The 18561-nt window shown below is 40.8% G+C and overlaps 1 protein-coding gene across 3 annotated transcripts in view; it reads left to right on the forward strand.

Moving 5' to 3' along the window:
• Nucleotides 1-18561, forward strand: part of LOC308080684 (protein NLRC3-like) — a 414646-nt gene that overhangs the window by 85601 nt on the left and 310484 nt on the right. Inside the window, exons 10-15 of one of the 3 annotated variants that reach the window (XM_080422615.1) lie at nt 920-955; nt 3283-5050; nt 5145-5315; nt 5748-5900; nt 7138-7184; nt 13425-15079. The exons of the other annotated variants lie outside the window; for them this stretch is intronic. Coding sequence (XP_080278741.1) covers nt 920-955; nt 3283-5050; nt 5145-5315; nt 5748-5900; nt 7138-7184; nt 13425-13975 — 2726 coding nt within the window. The 3' untranslated portion in view covers nt 13976-15079. Of the gene's footprint in view, nt 1-919; nt 956-3282; nt 5051-5144; nt 5316-5747; nt 5901-7137; nt 7185-13424; nt 15080-18561 lie in introns of those variants that run through there. 3 annotated transcript variants of the gene reach the window in all.

Raw genomic sequence — 18561 nt, forward strand, 5'->3', positions numbered from 1 at the left:
TTGACCTTGATTTAATGTATGTCCTTGGGTTCTGGCAATCTCCAAAGTATCATCAAATGCATGGGCAACCCCAACTTAGTTGTTAAGAATGTCTTAAATGTTTTTCTGCAGTATTTAGTTCCAAAATTATGTGTTTGACATTTAGCCCCAGTGGACTGGCAGCCATCTTGGATTTGACCTCTCAGAGGTCAAATCTGTCTTCCCTCCCCTTCTGAAAATGTATGTTATTTCGCCGCGCCTCCGCCCAAGTGGAGCCTACTATGAAACTCTGCTCGGCTTGTGAGTGTGTTCGTCTGTCTGTGTGCAGTGCACTGCCTGGGTGCGGCCGACAGAGTGCGCCAGAGTGCAGCTACAGTCAAAACACACACACACACACACACACACACACATACACACAAGTCCGTAAATACACAATATTTTCGAGCTGCGTTCGCTTCCAGCGTTCGCGTGTCTTACTTGTGGTATTTACTAACTATGCTGAAAGTTTCACGCTTCTTACAAAAAGTGCACGACCGTATTGCCACCCGCTCTACTACTACAATATAGTAGGAAGTTAAGAACAGCTTTGTGAATGAGGCCCAATCTGTGTAGAGGAATAGGCCAGAATTCGGTGTGGATGATTCGTTTCTTCATACAAGAAGCGTCGTTCAAAACATACAAAATGTATTTCAATTCGCATTTTCAATAATTTTATCCCTGTGTCATTCAACATCATTATTATTTATGGACTTTAATATTGGGATTAATTAGTATCATTTAGAAATATATTTACTATTGAAAAGGTTGACGCATTCAATACTTATTTTCCCAATTGTATATTGGTTAACAGGATCGTGTGATATACTGGCAAGATATGAAATGTCTTCCTCCCTAGATAATGACTCACTGAGCTCACTTCATTACTCCTCTTCTTATGCAGGAGCTGTACTTCCATCAGAAGACTCAGCTAACAGTGGTGAGTTATGAAACATTTGATTTAACTGCCAACCTTCTAGAGAGCAGTATGAAAGTCACAGCTTTAACATGATGGAGAGCAGTAAGAAAGTCTTTATTAACAGCTTTAACATGATGGAGAGGATTAACCACATGAACTCTATTCTGGGCATATCATAGGCAAACATTCAGCAAAACTACTTTTACAAGCTCACAATATGTTACGCCTTGTAAGCTTGTTTATTGGCTATTTTCAGCAAAGATGATTTAGAAGGAAAAGGGGAGGGGAACAAGTGTAGACCCCTGAGGGACTCTGGTCATCTAGGGTCTAAATGGAAGCATTCCTGACTGTGAACTGAAAATAGTCTGGAACTTACACCAACACCAATGTTTCAAAGCATTCTGATGAAAAGAAGCGATGGATGCAGACTTGATCCGATGTGATAGAATTTATTGAGCCAAGTCTGGTAGTACAGACCTTTAAAAATACCCCCAAAGGAACATTTTTAACACATACATATACCAGGGATTCCGTTAGTTTTTATCATGATCTGACTGTGTGGTTTAATTCCGACAGCCTGCTGCTGCGCGCTGCAGTTATGGATTAGCCTATTCGTTGTACGATGGTGTCGCACGTTGAAAATATCAGAGCTACAAGATCACAGCACGTCTCAACGTGCCGCGTTGTGAGCTTGTATGTCTGCTATTTTTGATACGCCACAACACAGCTGAGAGACACAGCTGTGTCTCCTCCTAATCAGCACTGAGTAGGGTGGTTCGCTCGGGTGTTGATAACCAAACACGCATGTGGCGTTAATTATAATATATGGCCGGTAAATGTATTCTTTGGCCGGTAAAATATAATCCTGCCGGCCAAGTCAGTACACTGTCACACTTGGACAGTACCTGTCCAAGTGTGACAGGTACTGTTAATTGGTAAGTTGTTGTTTTTTTTTCTCTCTGGTTGGCAGTTGGTCAAATTTTGTAAGTATGGATTTTGATTTGGAGGAATTCATAGCAAACCCTTCTTGGGGCAAGATTGAGAAATGTAAAAAGAAAGAATTGAGAATTGTGACAGGTACTGCCTTAACAGGCAACAGGTAGTCTCCCCGGTATCAGTCTGGACTTCGGCCCATAGGAAGCGAGTATGAGAAATCAGAAAATTAGCTTTTCACTGTTGTACGAACAGTAGTTGAAACGCAGTCACTGATTGGCCCGATCATTTTCTGATTTCTCATACTCGTTCCCTATGGGCCGAAGTCCAGACTGATACCGGGGATGAACGTGAGAGTGAATCTACGTTATCAGTTTGGCCAATGCCAGGGTAGTGTTATGTGGCCCTATATTACGCCTGACACAAAGAGTCACTGCTAGTTTACATCCGACCCAGTTGTCATTTCCACGTCCAGTACCAAATGTACTTGCGTCCATATGTGCACCATAGGAGAAAGTGAGAAGAGTCAGAAAGTGGTTGCACCTTAGATCAGCTCTGACCTCATCTAAAGCCTGGTGCATTACACCAGTGTAGCTTTTCCATGCTATTTAAAGAGCACATTAGATAGAACATTGACCTATTTTGGCGCACACTTTCCACTCAAAACTCATCCAAATTCAACACATCACTCACATTACATGTGGTAAATTAGAGATGCAAGCCCCGCCCGCAGATCCTGAGTCACTCACAGTCATGTACAGGCGGTGCATAGAAGCCCCGTACGTCACAGTGTGGCGCATTTTGAGTTTGTAGATCTGCAATTTTTACCATTTTTGAATTTGATTTTAGTTTTTTGCTGTTTTTCAATTGGAATCCTGAAGTCATTTTTTTATTTAATTTCAAATGCATTTAGTTATACTTTTTATGTTAACTTTATAAACTTAAATACAAATACATTGGACATAAAAAAGACAAAATAATTTTATACTAGTCATTAAGCTACTAATATAAAGCGTCATGTTTGCATGTTTGGAATTGTAACAGCTGAAATCAATAATATATCAGTATTCCGATATTAACCTTTAGAGAGACACACCTTGCTGTAGAGAGACACACCATGCACGGTGCACATCCAGAAAAAGTATTTTATCACAGGAATCAGCCAATCAGAATCAAGGATTGGGACTATCGGATTTAGAACTGTTGTTTAAATATGTCAATAATTCATCTCATCTCAATGGAAGATTGCTACATAATCTTACAGCAGTTAAATGGCAACAACAGCAGACAAACAATCACCCTTTTAACTTCAGAATTATCAAGTCATCTTATTTGAGGACCACATTTACCATAAGATGCACTTACTGAGGCTGTCTGTTTTTTTCTTTCTTTCTTTATTTTTTTTTGTCATTTAGAAACGCAACAACTCAAGTCTAATCTTCAGAAGGAGTTGAAATGTCTGGAAGAGAGGACAAAGCTCGGTCGAACTCCAAACAAACCTCTTAATCAGATCTTCACAGAGGTCTATATCACAAAGGAAGAGAGTGGCGAGATCAGTAATGAACATGAGGTCAGTCAGATTGAAACAGCGTTTAGGAAACCATTCACACCAGAATCACCAATCAAACTTGAAGACATCTTTAAGCCTTTACCTGGAGAAGGTAAAATCAGAACAGTGATGACGAAGGGAGTGGCTGGCACTGGTAAAACAGTCTCAACTCAGAAGTACACTCTGGACTGGGCAGAAGATAAAACCAACCAGAATATCCACTTCCTGTTTCCATTCACTTTCCGAAGGTTGAATTTGGTGAAGGATGAGAAGTACAGTTTGATGGAACTTCTTCAATACTTTTTTGGTGAAGTCAACAGAGCAAGAATCTTGAACAAAGAGACCCAAACTGTGTTCATCTTTGATGGATTAGATGAGTGTAGGATTCCTCTACACTTCCGGAACAATGCCATCTGGACTGATGTCACGAAGCAAACATCAGTGGACGTGCTACTGACAAACCTAATCAAGGGAAACCTGCTTCCCTCTGCCCGCATCTGGATAACCACACGACCTGCAGCCGCCAGTCTGATCCCTTCTGTTGACAGGGTGACAGAGCTGAGAGGGTTCACTGACCCCCAGAAGGAGGAGTACTTTAAAAAGAGATTTATTGATGATGAGCACAAGGCCACAACAATCTCCTCACACATCAAAAATTCACAAAGCCTCCACATCATGTGTTACCTTCCAGTCTTCTGTTGGATAGCTGCTACAGTTCTAGAGAATATCTTGAGAATAGAGAAGCATGGTGCACTGCCGAAGACCCTGACTGCGATGTACATCCACTTCATAGTGGTTCAGTTCAAACATCAGAATGCCAAGATGGACGAAGATCAGAGACAATCAGACTTGAATCCAGAGAATATTCAGGCTATTCTGGCTCTTGGAAAACTGGCTTTTGAACAGCTGAAGAAAGGCAACCTCATCTTCTATGAATCAGACCTGAAAGAGTGTGGCATTGTTATCAGTGATGCCTTAGAGTACTCAGGAGTGTTCACACAGATGTTTAAAGAGGAGGGTGGGTTACACGAAGTCAAGGTGTTCAGCTTTGTTCATCTGAGTGTTCAGGAGTTTCTGGGTGCTCTTTATGTCTTTCTCTCATTCAAGAATGATGGTCTCAACCTAATGTCACAAAAAAACTCCAAGTTCTCCAAGCTATTTAGACACAAATCTAAGAAGAACCTTTACCAGAGTGCTGTAGATGAGGCCTTAAAGAGTCCAAACGGACACCTGGACTTGTTCCTACGTTTCCTGCTGGGCCTCTCAGTGGAAACCAATCAAACTCTCTTAAAAAGGTTGTTCAAACAGACAGAAAATAGCTCACAGTCCGACCAAGAAACAGTCAAGTACATCAAGAAGAAGATCAGGGAAAATCTCCCTCAAGAGAAAGCAATCGGTCTGCTCCACTGTCTGAATGAGCTAAATGATCATTCTCTAGAGGAAGAGATCCAACAGTACCTGACCTCGGGAAGTATCTCCACAGACAAACCTTCTCCTGCTCAGTGGTCAGCTTTGGCCTTCATGTTGCTGTCATCAGGAAAGGAGCTGGACGTGTTTGACTTGAAGAAATACTCTGCTTCAGAAGAGGCTCTTCTAAAACTGCTGCCAGTGGTCAAAGCCTCCAAAAGAGTTCTGTAGGTGAACTAACACATGGATATATATTATATCATCATTCTTTTATAGGAAAGAAAATAGAAACATCTAATTTTAGCGCTATTGTTTCTTTAGGCTGAGTGGCTGCAACCTCTCGGAGAGATGCTGTGAGGGGTTATCATCAGTTCTCACCTCCGACTCTAATGTTAGAGAATTGGACTTGTCTAATAATGATCTGCGGGATGGAGGAATAAAGAAGCTTTGCATTGGACTGGGGAGTCCAGACAGTAGATTGGAGACCCTCAGGTCAGTATTCCTTAATATAAATTTCCCCCCCATTCCTTTTATATAAATGAGATATATCCATAATTCCATATCAGTCCAATTTTGATTAGTTGATTCGACTAGCAGACCATCGGCTGGTCGGCGCGGGCACTCGCGGCACAAACGCGTGTTCAGCATTCCCCTAGCGCCTCCTCCTCTTCCTCCTCGCGAGGAGGAGCGCCTCGCGTAAAAAACCCTTTCTCAAAAAGCCCAGCCTCGCGCCGAAGCCCCGCGCCTAAAAACGAGCGCTCCTTTTTCAATTTCCTTGGAATGCCAATTTCCCTGTGACATATATATTAAATCAAGCAACTTAAAAACGTAAATGGGCCCCTGCCGCTCGCTCTCTCTCTCTCTCTCTCTCTCTCTCTCTCTCTCTCTCTCTCTCTCTCTCTCTCTCTCTCTCTGTGTGTGTAGGTTGTCAGGCTGTATGGTCTCAGAGAAAGGCTGTTCTTATCTGGTCACAGCTCTGAGATCCAACCCCCATCTAAAAGTGTTGGATATAAGCTACAATCACTCAGGGAAATCAGAAGACACGCTGCGCTCTGCTGGACAACTGCAGACCCTCAGGTAGGGAGAGACTTGCTGCCAGTCAATGCAAACGTTCTTAGTTGTTTAAGAGTAGTGAAATCACACTGTCAGTTTATAAATCCCATAACAGATCTTGAAATGTCAACATTGTTTTGTTTTTTCATCATACAAGACAGCTGTGTCGCAACCAGTGTTGCCGGATTTTGCAAGAGAAATAAGCAACCAGGTCTATGAAAAGAAGCCCAAAAGAAGTGACTATTATAGGCCACGTGAGCACTTTAAACCTATATGCACCTATATGCATACAAGCTCACAACAAATAAAAAGCAATCGCAATCCCTTCATTTCATTCAGTTTGCCTGCTTTTCTCTTTTCTCTGTCACCCCTTCTCCCTATAAACAGAGCTTTAACTTACATCTTAGGATAAGCCATATTCTTCATGCAACACATATCAGTTTCACCTTTCTCAAAGCATTGTCAACATTGCTCTGAAGCATTTTGTCACTGAACAGTTTTAGGCTACGGGCTTACGGTCACACGCTCTCTCTTGTCTCGATATTAAGCACCACATTAATCTAAGCATATGCTGCCTGGCAGCTGCTGCTATCCAAAGTGACGGATGACTCTCTCTGGTTGAAATCAATGCTCAACGTCATGGCGCTATCCGGTAAAATTACTATGTGTTTTCACTTTAGGGAAAATGTTATTCTCCCAGCACATTCGCAAAAATTACTAGGTAGCTTGCCGTACATTCAGTTGCCATAATATGTTGAGCGTGAGGTCATTTTTATCTATCCCGTTCACTATGTAGTCGGCAAATAAGTAAATGTTTACAAACACAGACCACCGTCATACTCCCTAGTCTGAAGTGCATCTTTATATACTCTCTGACCGCCAACATGGCTGCAGTCTCAAGTGAACTTGAGCCACGAGAGGCACGTGCCGAATGTTGCAAAGTTCGCTTGTGCCTACTCAGCCCCGTCCGAGTTATGTACCGATAGGCACAGAATAGTAAATGATGTTGTGGGGACTGCGTTTGCCCCAACTGCCACTCAAAGTGACTACTGGCCAATCACAGCAATCACTTTCCCGGGACTTACCCAACTCTCAACTTCAGTGCACTTACATAACTCGCATGTGCCACGCCCCCTTGCTGACGACACGTTGCCACGCACTAGTAGTATTTCATGTTTAATGGCATAAATGCTTTATCTATCATTGTTTCTATTATCAAATAGAATATACAGGCTTGACTTTGTCTCTCCTTCACCCCCAGTGTTCACCATGGCGGAGAGTGCAGGCTGCAACCAGGTGTGAGGAAGTGTAAGTGTTTATTCTGTTTCAATCATGAAATCAAAGCAGCACACATCCTGCTATGTAGAACAGCTCATATAAACAGCAGGATAAGGATAATTCCTTTTAACAGGACGTTCATGAAAGTCCTTGCGGGCTTGTTTCCAATGAGGGCCTGTGAGCAATTAGGGGTTAAGAGTCTTGCTCAGGGACAAATTTCATTTCATCGACACTGCTGGCGTGGCCTGGAATCGTACCTGGGGCAACCAGGGCCTCTGGCTCCCTATGCGGGCTCACTAACCACTCAGCTATGGCCGCCCCCAGCATGTGACTTTCACTTAACATAACTGTAATGTGTTTATATTAACAAAAACATGCATTATATTACCTGGGGTTTATTACATAACACAATCTAGTTTTGGGTGAACCCTGCCTAGCAATGTTGTCCAGGATTCTAGAATTATACACTAAGTACCTACTGTACTTCTCAAAGCTTTCATCACTTCCTCTCTGAATGTAAACTCTCTAGCCTGTAAGAGCACACCAAACAGGAGTGATTTAATTAAAGATAGCCTCTCTCTAATTGAACAAATGTTGATGTGGGTCATTGTGGTCTTGTATATCGCATAATGTTATCCGCTCGACACTATGACGCAACGAAAAATAAACCAGGTTTTCATGGCACAGACTCTGAGAGTCTTCCCTTGCAACATTTTGCAAAATCGATGGATTTAAGAACTATGAAGGGTGCACATTGACACCATGCCAGTGGTGAAAAGTAACTAAGTACGTGTACTCAAGTACTGTGCTTGAGTACAATTATTAGGTATTTGTACTTTACTGGAGTACTTCCAATTTCCAGTACTTTTACTTCTACTCCACTACATCTCAGATATTGTGCTTTTGCTCCACTACAATTATTTGAAAACTTTAGTTACTAGTTACGTGGTAAGTTTTGATTATTATTATAAAACCACTTCAGCCCTATATACATTTTGGCCATTTGAAACTAGCCGATCTACAAGCTCACAATGCGTCGCGATGGCTTGTAGATTGGCTATTTGAGTGAGCTCGTAGATCTGCTATTTAAAAAAGATTTTCATACATTTTAAACATTTTAAAACTTGTGAAATGGGACATTCTGCATAATGAGTATACTTTCTACTTTTATTACTTTAGTACATTTTGATACCAATACTTTTGTACTTTTACTCAAGTACATTTTGAATTCCAGACTTTTACTTTTAACTTTTTTCAACATTGCAGAATTGATACTTTTACTTAAGTGAAACATTTGAGTACTTTTTCCACCACTGCACAATGCAGTGTCTGCACTGTTCCTGCGTCAGTCCATAGTTTCATAAAGCATCATTTATCTACATCCATCATCATCCATCATGCAGGGGTGTCACTTGCTAAAAAGAACATATTGCTACAGTATCCATATATTGGATACAGTCCATCCTAGAATCAGAATCAGAATCAGCTTTATTGTCACATCACAGGTTTACAGAAGTAAAAAAGTGGGTGAAATTCGTTTTTTGTGCATGGTTCCCATCGTGTCGTTATTTCCATAGAAAAAGAAGAAGAAGGAGGGGGGGGGGGCAAGTGGGAAAGGAGATCTAACAAGAGTATCTGAGATAAGATATAAAGTAGGCCTTGTATAAAGGCCTACATAAACAACCAACCTGGCGGTATGAAGTGTGTGTGTGTGTGTGTGTGTGTGTGTGTGTGTGTGTGTGTGTGTGTGTGTGTGTGTGTGTGTGTGTGTGTGTGTGTGTGTGTGTGTGTGTGTGTGTGTGTGTGTGTGTGTGTGCGTGCGTGCGTGCGTGCGTGCGTGCGTGCGTGCGTGCGTGCGCGCCCACACACGTGCGTGAGATTAGTGGCCCCCGTCCCTTGCATCTGAACAGCGGCCGTGTTTCTCTCGGTCCCCCACTGTGCTGTTCCATACAGTAGCGATCCAGATAAATAAACATGTTTGAAAACGGTCAGGCGGCCCCGACCGTCCTGTGAGCAACTCGGGAGGGTTAAGATTGGATCTTTGAACCCTCACACTAGATGATATTTATGCCCGAGATTCGCTCCCGATCTATACGCTGGGGTAGGGCACGCTCCCCCGATACTCGGGAGGGTTGTTTAAGACCCCGATTATCTCGTAGTGTAAGGCCACCTTTAAACTGCAGAATTAATTCATTGCTGAATGGGGTTTGACCAGAGCGAATTTCATTCACTTTCACTAGGCTATCAGCAGTGGTGGAAAAAGTACTCAAATGTTTTACTTAAAGGGATATTTCACTTTCAAAAACACTTTTGGTCATTTTATCGTCTACTCAGGCCTTTGTGAACCCCCTAGACAGTTTTTAAGTTGCTCGATTCAGTATTTAGATATTTGATATTCATTTTATCAGACACACCCCCTTCCTATACAAACCAATTGTAACTTCAAACTCCATTTTAACCATGTTAAATTCATCTAAAACACCCGTCCTTGGTTTTGGTGACTCACCCTGCCCTCCTAATGCGTGAGGGGGCCGTGTTTTTCCGATATTTTTTTTCATTTATTTTATTTAATTTTTTTATTGTATTTAATTTTTTTCATTTTCCAATTTTTTTTAAAAAATAAATGAAAAAAGTTATTGAAAAAACACGCCCCCCTCATGTATTAGGGGGGCGGTATGAGTCACCAGAACCAAGGACGGGTTTTTTTGATGAATCTAACATGGTTAAAATGGAGTTTGAAGTTACAATGGGTTTGTATAGGAAGGGGGCGTGTCTGATAAAATGAATATCAAATATCTAAATACTGAATCGAGCAACTTAAAAACTGTCTGGGGGGTTCACAAAAGCCTGAGTAGACGATAAAATGACCAAAAGTTTTTTTGAAAGTGAAATATCCCTTTAAGTAAAAGTACCGATACTACAATGTAGAAATACTCTGTTACAAGTAAAAGTCAGGAATTAAAAATTTACTTGAGTAAAAGTACAACAGTATTGGTATCAAAATGTACTTAACCCATTAATTTTTAGATTTGAGCTGTGCCGCGCTACGAGCTTGTAGATTTGCTATTTTTGAAAATTTGTGCAAATCTTTGAATATATATATTTTAAAGCGAACATTTGTAACTCAAATCTTTGCTTCTGGGGGTCCCTGGAACAAAATATTTTGAGATGGGGGTCCGTGGCCAAATACATATACATTTTGGGGTCCTTGACATGAAAAAGTTTGAGAACCACTGACATAGCAACATAAGTTTTTTCAAAAAAGCCTTAATGGGTTAAAAGTAAAAAGTACTGATTGTGCAGAATGTCCCTCTTGACAAGTTTTCAAATGTATAAAAATCTTTTACAAATAGCAATATTTTCAGTACTTTTACTTCTACTCCACTACATCTCAGAGGAAAATATTGTACTTTTACTCCTTTACTACTTTAATTATCTGAAAACTTTAGTTACTTGTTACTTTGTAGATTATATTACAAAACCAGTTAATGCCCTATATACATTTCGGCCATTGGAAAATAGCCGATCTACAAGCTCACAATGTGTCGCATCGCGAAGCATAGTGGGATTGTAGATCCCACTATCCACTTGTAGTGGAGTAAAAGTATAATGTTTGCCTCTGAGATGTAGTGGACTAGACTGCGTGTTACACACACAGTCAAAAAGTATGGGGGAAAAAAAAGTGACATGATGTGAGCTTGTATATCTGCTTCTCATGGATTAAAGTTCTCAGTCGCCACTCACTGGCCCTCATTTATCGCAGCGTATAATCCGGCTTATCTTTTTCCATATATTCGGCCGTACACCTACGTCGAGGTCACATTTATCAACGAATCCTACACAGCCAATCCTGGCGTACATCAGGTCGGAGCTTTGATAAATCTCACGTCTGAAAACGAGCGTCATTTAAATAACACGCCCTTAAATATTCTCAAAACGCCCCGATTTTACGACATGAAGAAGAACCAGAATACGACCAAAGACATCAAAAGCCAATAAGAAAGAGTTTCCCCCGATCGCCTCGCCTCTCTGCCTGTCAAGTCACACACGCACACGCACACGCACACGCCTCTCTCTCTCTCTCACTCACACACACACACACACACACACACACACACACACACACACACACACATGCCCAACTGTGTCTTTCATGTAATCCGTAGCGGTACAATCTTTGTCACGTAGGCTTGTAGTTGTAGCCTACATGAATGACATATTATGATACCAATCACATCGCCATGAATGGAATACGTTTGTATATTAATTTATTTAACCCATACCGAGCAGTGCACAATCAGTCATGAAGGATATTCCCCGTGAGACTCGGACAGGCGGCAGTGATTCGGCGGCAGTGATTCCGCCACGTTAATAAGAGATTGGAGCGTCGGGTTTATATCGTTAACCCAGCCAGGCTGTAGTCTTCAAAACTCTCTATGACATAACTCCATAACATAGGACACGCTACTGTAAGTTTGTACACCTCACTGTCCATGAAAAGATCGTCGGGAGTCCCGAAAATGCGCTCGCAGAAGCGCTGTATATTTTGAAAATAGCAGATCTACAAGCTCACAACGCGTCCCGTTTTTGAGCTTAGATCTGCTATTTTAACATAGTCAATGCAACTGAATGACAGTTTGCAGTTTGTTTAAATTACTTTATAAAATGTTATATTTTCACAGGGATTATTTATTAGTGTAGATATACATTTAGGAGTGGATTATGTGTCCAGATGCCTGTCAGACAGTCAGACAATGCTGCTCCGCAGGTCTAGAATGGAATAAACGGGCGCAGCCAACGTCAACAACTGGTCTCGACCAGACGTGAGATTTCAGCTTACAGTAGGATGAAGCCCACGTCAGGATATATTGATAAATGCCGAAAGGTGCGGTGATCTCGCCGTACGCCCATTATTTGGGCTGCACCGCGTTGATAAATGAGGGCCACTAAGTGTGTCACTCAAAAGTTATCTTCAAGCTTGCACGTTGTAACTTTTCATATCTGAAAAGTAACTGAAGTTTTCAAATAATTGTAGTGGAGTAAAAGTACAATACTTGCCTCTGAGATGTAGTGGAGTAGAAGTAAAAGTATTGGAAATTGGAAATACTCAAGTAAAGTACACATACCTCAAAATGTTACTTACATATAGCACTTAAGTAAATGTTCTTAGTTACTTTCATGCACACATGATTCACAGGCTACTATAACATAAGAGTTAATAAGCACAACATTGTAAAACCCATCTCAATGTCCCATACAATGAATTCATAGGTCATTACATACCATTTGACCAAACACATGGCTTTGATAAGCACAATAAATCGATACAATCATAGGTCACACATTACATTAAGAAAAGGCTGAGACTAAGGAATAAAATCATTCTCTTCTCTCTCTGTATGTATGTTTCCTTTCTCTTTGTACAACCCATTTATATATTTATACCCATGTTACTTGAGTTAAAGTACAAAGGTATTGGTATCAAAATGTACTTAAAGTAACAAAAGTAGAAAGTACTCATTATGCAGAATGTCCCATTTCACAACTTTTCAAATGTATAAAAATCCTTTGAAAATAGCAGATCTACAAGCTCACAATGCGACGCATTGTGAGCTTGTAGATCTGCTATTTTCAAATGGCCGAAATGTATATATGGCTGAAGTGGGTAATTTATGTTTTGTAATAATAATCAAACTCTACAAAGTAACTAGTAACTAAAGTTTTCAAATAATTGTAGTGGAGTAAAAGTACAATATTTGCCTCTGAGATGTAGTGGAGTAGAAGTAATAAAATACTCCAGTAAAGTAAAAATACCTCAAAATTGTACTTAAGTACAGTACTTGAGTAAATGTAATTAGTTACTTTACACCACTGACACCTTGGTAGCAGCGTCCTCTGTATAACCTTGTACGTCCAAAACTGTTACTTTTCAGGATTCAAGTTCAAAAACAGTAAAAGTAGCAGATCTACAAGCTCTAAACACACCGCTTTGCGCCGCGTTTCGAGCTTGTAGATCTGCTACTTTTGATGCTTTTGTGTGACGCTGTAGTATGATCAAGCAGGGCGTTAATTTATGAAAAACAACACAAAGAGTTAGAATATGGAGTAAAAGTACATGTATCACATGATGCGTTGAGAGCTTGTAGATCTGTCATTGTCTGCCATTTTTGAAACAGTGCTCATAGTGGTTAATAAGTTACATTTGTACATTATTATGAAGTTCTATATGATAGTAAACTGGTGTTGTGTTGTGTGTTGTTCTCTCATCAGGGGTGTGTGAACTCACACTGGATCCAAACACAGCATTCAGAAAACTCTCTCTGTCTGAGGACAACAAGAAGGTGACATGTGTGGAGGAGGAGCAACCATATCCTGACCATCCAGACAGATTTGACTCCCATAGACAGGTTCTGTGTAGAGAGAGTCTGCCTGACCACTGTTACTGGGAGGTAGAGTGGAGTGGATGGGTTTCTATATCAGTGACACACAGAGGAATCAACAGGAGAGGAACGGGTTTAGACTGTGGGTTAGGATACAATGACAAATCCTGGAGTCTGGAATGTGATGATGGTGACAACGATTACATTGTCCGTCACAAAGGGGAGACTAAACTCTCTGTCCGTCCCTCTGTCCTCCGTCTCCGTCGCTCTAACAGAGTAGCCGTGTATGTAGACTGTTCAGCTGGAAGTCTGTCTTTCTACAAAGTGTTATCTAACACACTGACACACCTACACACCTACCAGTGCACTTTCACTGAACCACTCTGTGCTGGGTTCTGGTTCAGGTATTCTGGTTCCTCAGTGTCTCTGTGTCAGATCTAGGAGGTACAGTAACGTCATGTGTCCTGGAGACACTGCTGCACGCGCACACACACACACACACACACACACACACACACACACACACACAGTTATGCAGCGCGACGCGTTGTGAGCTTGTAAATCGTCCTGTTTCCATTGTGGTCTATTGTACTCAATTCATCAGTAATACATATCGTTGCTGTGGGGCAGAAACCTCTGATCTCCATATTTTAACTCTTTGTGTTGTTTTTCATAAATTAACGCCCTGCTTGATCATACTACAGCGTCACACAAAAGCATCAAAAGTAGCAGATCTACAAGCTCGAAACACGGCACAAAGCGACGCGTGCTGCTATACCAAGGTGTCAGTGGTGTAAAGTAACTAATTACATTTACTCAAGTACTGTACTTAAGTACAATTTTGAGGTATTTTTTACTTTACTGGAGTATTTTAATTTGTTTATACTTTTACTTCTACTCCACTACATCTCAGAGGCAAATGTTGTACTTTTACTCCACTACAATTATTTGAAAACAGTTACTAGTTACTTTGTAGATTCTGATTATTATTACAAAACACACATTAACCACTTCAGCCATATAAACATTTCGGCCATTTGAAAATAGCAGATCTACAAGCTCACAATGCGTCACATCGAGTACTTTTTCCACCACTGCAAGGCGTTCAAGGAGTTAAACTATGCTCACTTTGTATTTTGAGGTCAGACATTCTTTTAGTTTAGCTTTGAGTTTGGGTAGAGAGTCCAGATCTTTAATGGGTTTTGGTAGTTCATTCCACATTATAGCAAAGGAGAAACACATCAAAGTAACATGGGTATAAATATACAAATGGCTTCTACAAAGAGAAAGGAAACATACATACAGAGAGAGAAGAATAAACATCAACCCCACATCCTCCTTTTATCATCATTCCACTGTTTCTATTGATTTTATTCCTTAGTCTCAGCCTTTTCTTAATGTAATGTAATGACCTATGATTGTATCAATTTATTGTGCTTATCAAAGCCATGTGTTTGGTCAAATGGTATGTAATGACCTATGAATTCATTGTATGGAACATTGACATGGGTTTTACAATGTTGTGATTATTAACTCTTATGTTATAGTAACCTGTGTATCATGTGTGACATGCTTTCTAATAAACACATACTGTAAGAAAGTCACCTTGTTTTGCTTCAATCTTTAATAATAATAATAATAATAAATCCAAATCTTTGTGTGATTGGAACTTTGTTTAACATTAACCTCTTGAACCCTAGCATCTCTATTCTGATGGGAACATTAGCCGAAAATAGCAGATCTACAAGCTCACACTGCCTTGCGCTGCGAGGCGTTGTGAGGTTGTAGATCTGCTATTTTCGGCATATAGGTTTGGTATAGGGGGGAAACGAGCAGACTAAATACAAGTTTTCTATTCAAGTATTGAGAGTTTAAGTGGTTAACTGTCTGAAAATATACATTAACATGAATCCAACATATTTAATAGAAAAGATAATGTGTAAACAAACAAACAAACAATCAAACAAACACTGATGATAGTGCTGTCAAACAAGTCTGAAGCTCTCTATGAAATCTATGAAAAAGTTTAATCTGCAACACAATGGTATACACTATGTATTGGGGGGTCCCTGCTTCATCTCTCTCAGCTAAGGGGTCCTTGGTCTGGAAAACCTTGAAGACTCCTGACCTAAGTGCATTTGTGGTATAACAGTGGGGAAAAGTAACTTAATAAAGTTCATTTACTCAAGTACTGACTTAAGTGCAATTTATTTTGACCTTTTTTTTTTTCAACATAAAAACTAAACCACATGATAGTTTTACATAGAGTGATGTTGTCCTGGCACCCCCTGGTGTTCACACAACATGTCTAGATGTCATTATCACAATCAATACAATGATCATATTATGATGAGACTGTTGAGAATAGGCTCTATGCACAGCAGCCATATTGGAAAGAAAGTGGGCCTCTTCCTTACTTCCTTCACAGGTCTTACAACTTGTACTAATTCAGGCTCTGTTCCATAGTGTACCACAGTGTGGTTCACAAACTTATTTTAATTCAAAGGACCCCCATGACTCTGAGTGTACAAATGGAACCAAATGGACCCCTAATTTGAACTGGGGACCCCCCAGCCAGACAAGCACTTTGTAGGAATTGTAGGCATTACATTTAGTTTGACTCGGTTCCACAGATAAATATTGGGAAAATAGCCGAACTACAAGCTCACAACGCCTCGCAGCTTGTAGATCGGCTATTTGCACACATTGTTTCCCTCTTTTTTATGAAATGTTTGACAATTAAAAAGGTCTTAAAAGTCATTAAATTGTCATTTTAGAAATGTGCAGATACCCTGTATACACTTACACTGTATGTTGGTTTGTTTACCGTTGAATGAGATAATGTTGCACATTAAGGTAATCATCATGGGGACCCCCCAAAAATTATTTGTGGACCCCCCTGGTTGAGAACCACTGCTCTATAAAACCAGGGCCAGTTTTTTTTTTATTGTATTGATTTCCTTGCAAATAATCACTGTTTTGTAAATCCTTCACGAGCTGTTATCTCCTTAGTCATAAAACATTACGCAGTGTGTTGGATTCCTATGAATGTGAATAGACAGTTGTGTAGAGCAGTGGTTCTCAAAGTGGGGTCCGGGGACCCCCAGGGGTCTTTGAGGGGGTCCCCCAGCTAAATGACTTACAATAGCATTAACCACTTTAACCCTATTTTATACTTTTACGGCTATTCAAAAAGAGCAGATATACAGATCTTGTAGATCGGCTATTTAAAAAAAAGAAAAATCTTCAGAATTTGCCATTTGAACACACGCCCTCTCTTATGGGGGTCCCTGGAACACAATATGTTCATATGGGGGTCTGCAGCCAAACACAATGTGGGGGTCCTTGACATGAAAATGTTTGAGAACCACTGTAGAGTGTTTGCACAATGTGTACTAGGTTGGTACTGGCAGTGGTGCCGGCTTTGTGTGTGCGTGTGCGTGTGTGTGTGTGTGTGTGTGTGTGTGTGTGTGTGTGTGTGTGTGTGTGTGTGTGTGTGTGCGTGTGCGTGTGTGTGTGAGGCCCTGAGGCAGTCTCAGGCCCAGGGGCCATAGACTGAGGATCCGGCCCAGCCCCTATGAGACATGCCTGGCATGGCTGGCAGCAGGCCATGCATGTCCATGGAGCGCTGTGGCTGGCCTGCAGCACTGGAAAGACACAAAGGATAATATAAGCTTGTCAGGTGACACCAATAGCGATTGGTCAAAATGTCAGTAAACAAAGTCTTTCTTTTAAGAATCAAGACACGATTGGTTTCTTTCTCTTTCCGCCCCCAGACCAGCAGCACACTTGTAAACAGAAGCACTCATGTGAGAGAGGTGGGGACTCATTGACATTTGACAAGTAACGTCATGTTATTATGACAATATTAATATAATTTTATGAACAGCGTTTTTTTTGTTGAAAAAGAGAAAGAAAAAATCCTTCCATTACCTGTTCGTTCATTCTCTGAATGATGTGATAGCCTACAGTATGTATAAAATGCTGCATAGTATAGCTGAACGAGACAGCTTTATGCTGCTTAAAATGAACTGTCACCCTTTATGTGGCCACAAGAGGGAGGCACTGTCACAACAAATCCGCCACATCACTGACACTGGCCATCAAGAAAAAAAGCTAAGACATTCTAAATCGATGGCCAAAACGCAAAACCTCCTATCTGAAAAATTAACATTGTTGGGAAAATGAAAAAGAAAACTACAAAATGTTGTATCTTTTTTGCACAATGCTATTTTTTTATGATACCCATCACATAATTCACCGTTTCTGGATTTCTGGATTATATTACAATATTATATGTTAATTACACTGATCTCATATTGCAAATGCAGATAGGAGGTTTTTCCCCACTTTTTCTGGATAATTCTGCAGATAGGAGCTTTTGCACTGTGATGTTAAGTGATTGCATAACTAAATAATGATAAATAGTACAGGCTGTAAATACATACATTTACAGCTGCAAACATTTGCATGAGTGGTGTGGTCTAGGTTTGTTTTCTGAGGTATACAATAATCATTCCCTGCACGAGATGCGCGTGGTCGTGGGTATACGCTAGCGCATTTTCAATGGATGAAATGGTTAGTAGACTGTATACGCTTTTTTCCAAAAACAACAACAATTAGGTGGACTACAAAACAACTGGCCCAGGCACCCCTCGACATAATCCCCCCTATACCCTCAACTCCACCACCTGAAATACCCCCCCACTCCCACAACCCCCATTCCCCCCAACCAGCACAACACACCCCCCAAACCCCACCCACCCAAACCCTCATGCCCTCCAACTCCCCTAACTCATACAACTGGATCACCAACCTTGTGTCTGGTGTGGATAGTGGAATAGTATGTAAGATCATTGAATGTCTTAAAGAGCCTATAAGCAAGGAGGAAATACGGATGCCTTGACCCTAGAATCACCACAGCCAGGGAGGAGATGAGAGCAGCACACAGGGACTTTGTCGCTGACCAAAAAGCCAAGGAGAGGGTCTGAGGGAGGAATATAAGCGGACGAAGGAGGAGCTATATC

Source organism: Gymnoscopelus braueri (genome assembly GCF_963280865.1).
Source record: "Gymnoscopelus braueri genome assembly, chromosome: 24".
Classification (NCBI taxonomy): Eukaryota; Metazoa; Chordata; class Actinopteri; order Myctophiformes; family Myctophidae; genus Gymnoscopelus; species Gymnoscopelus braueri.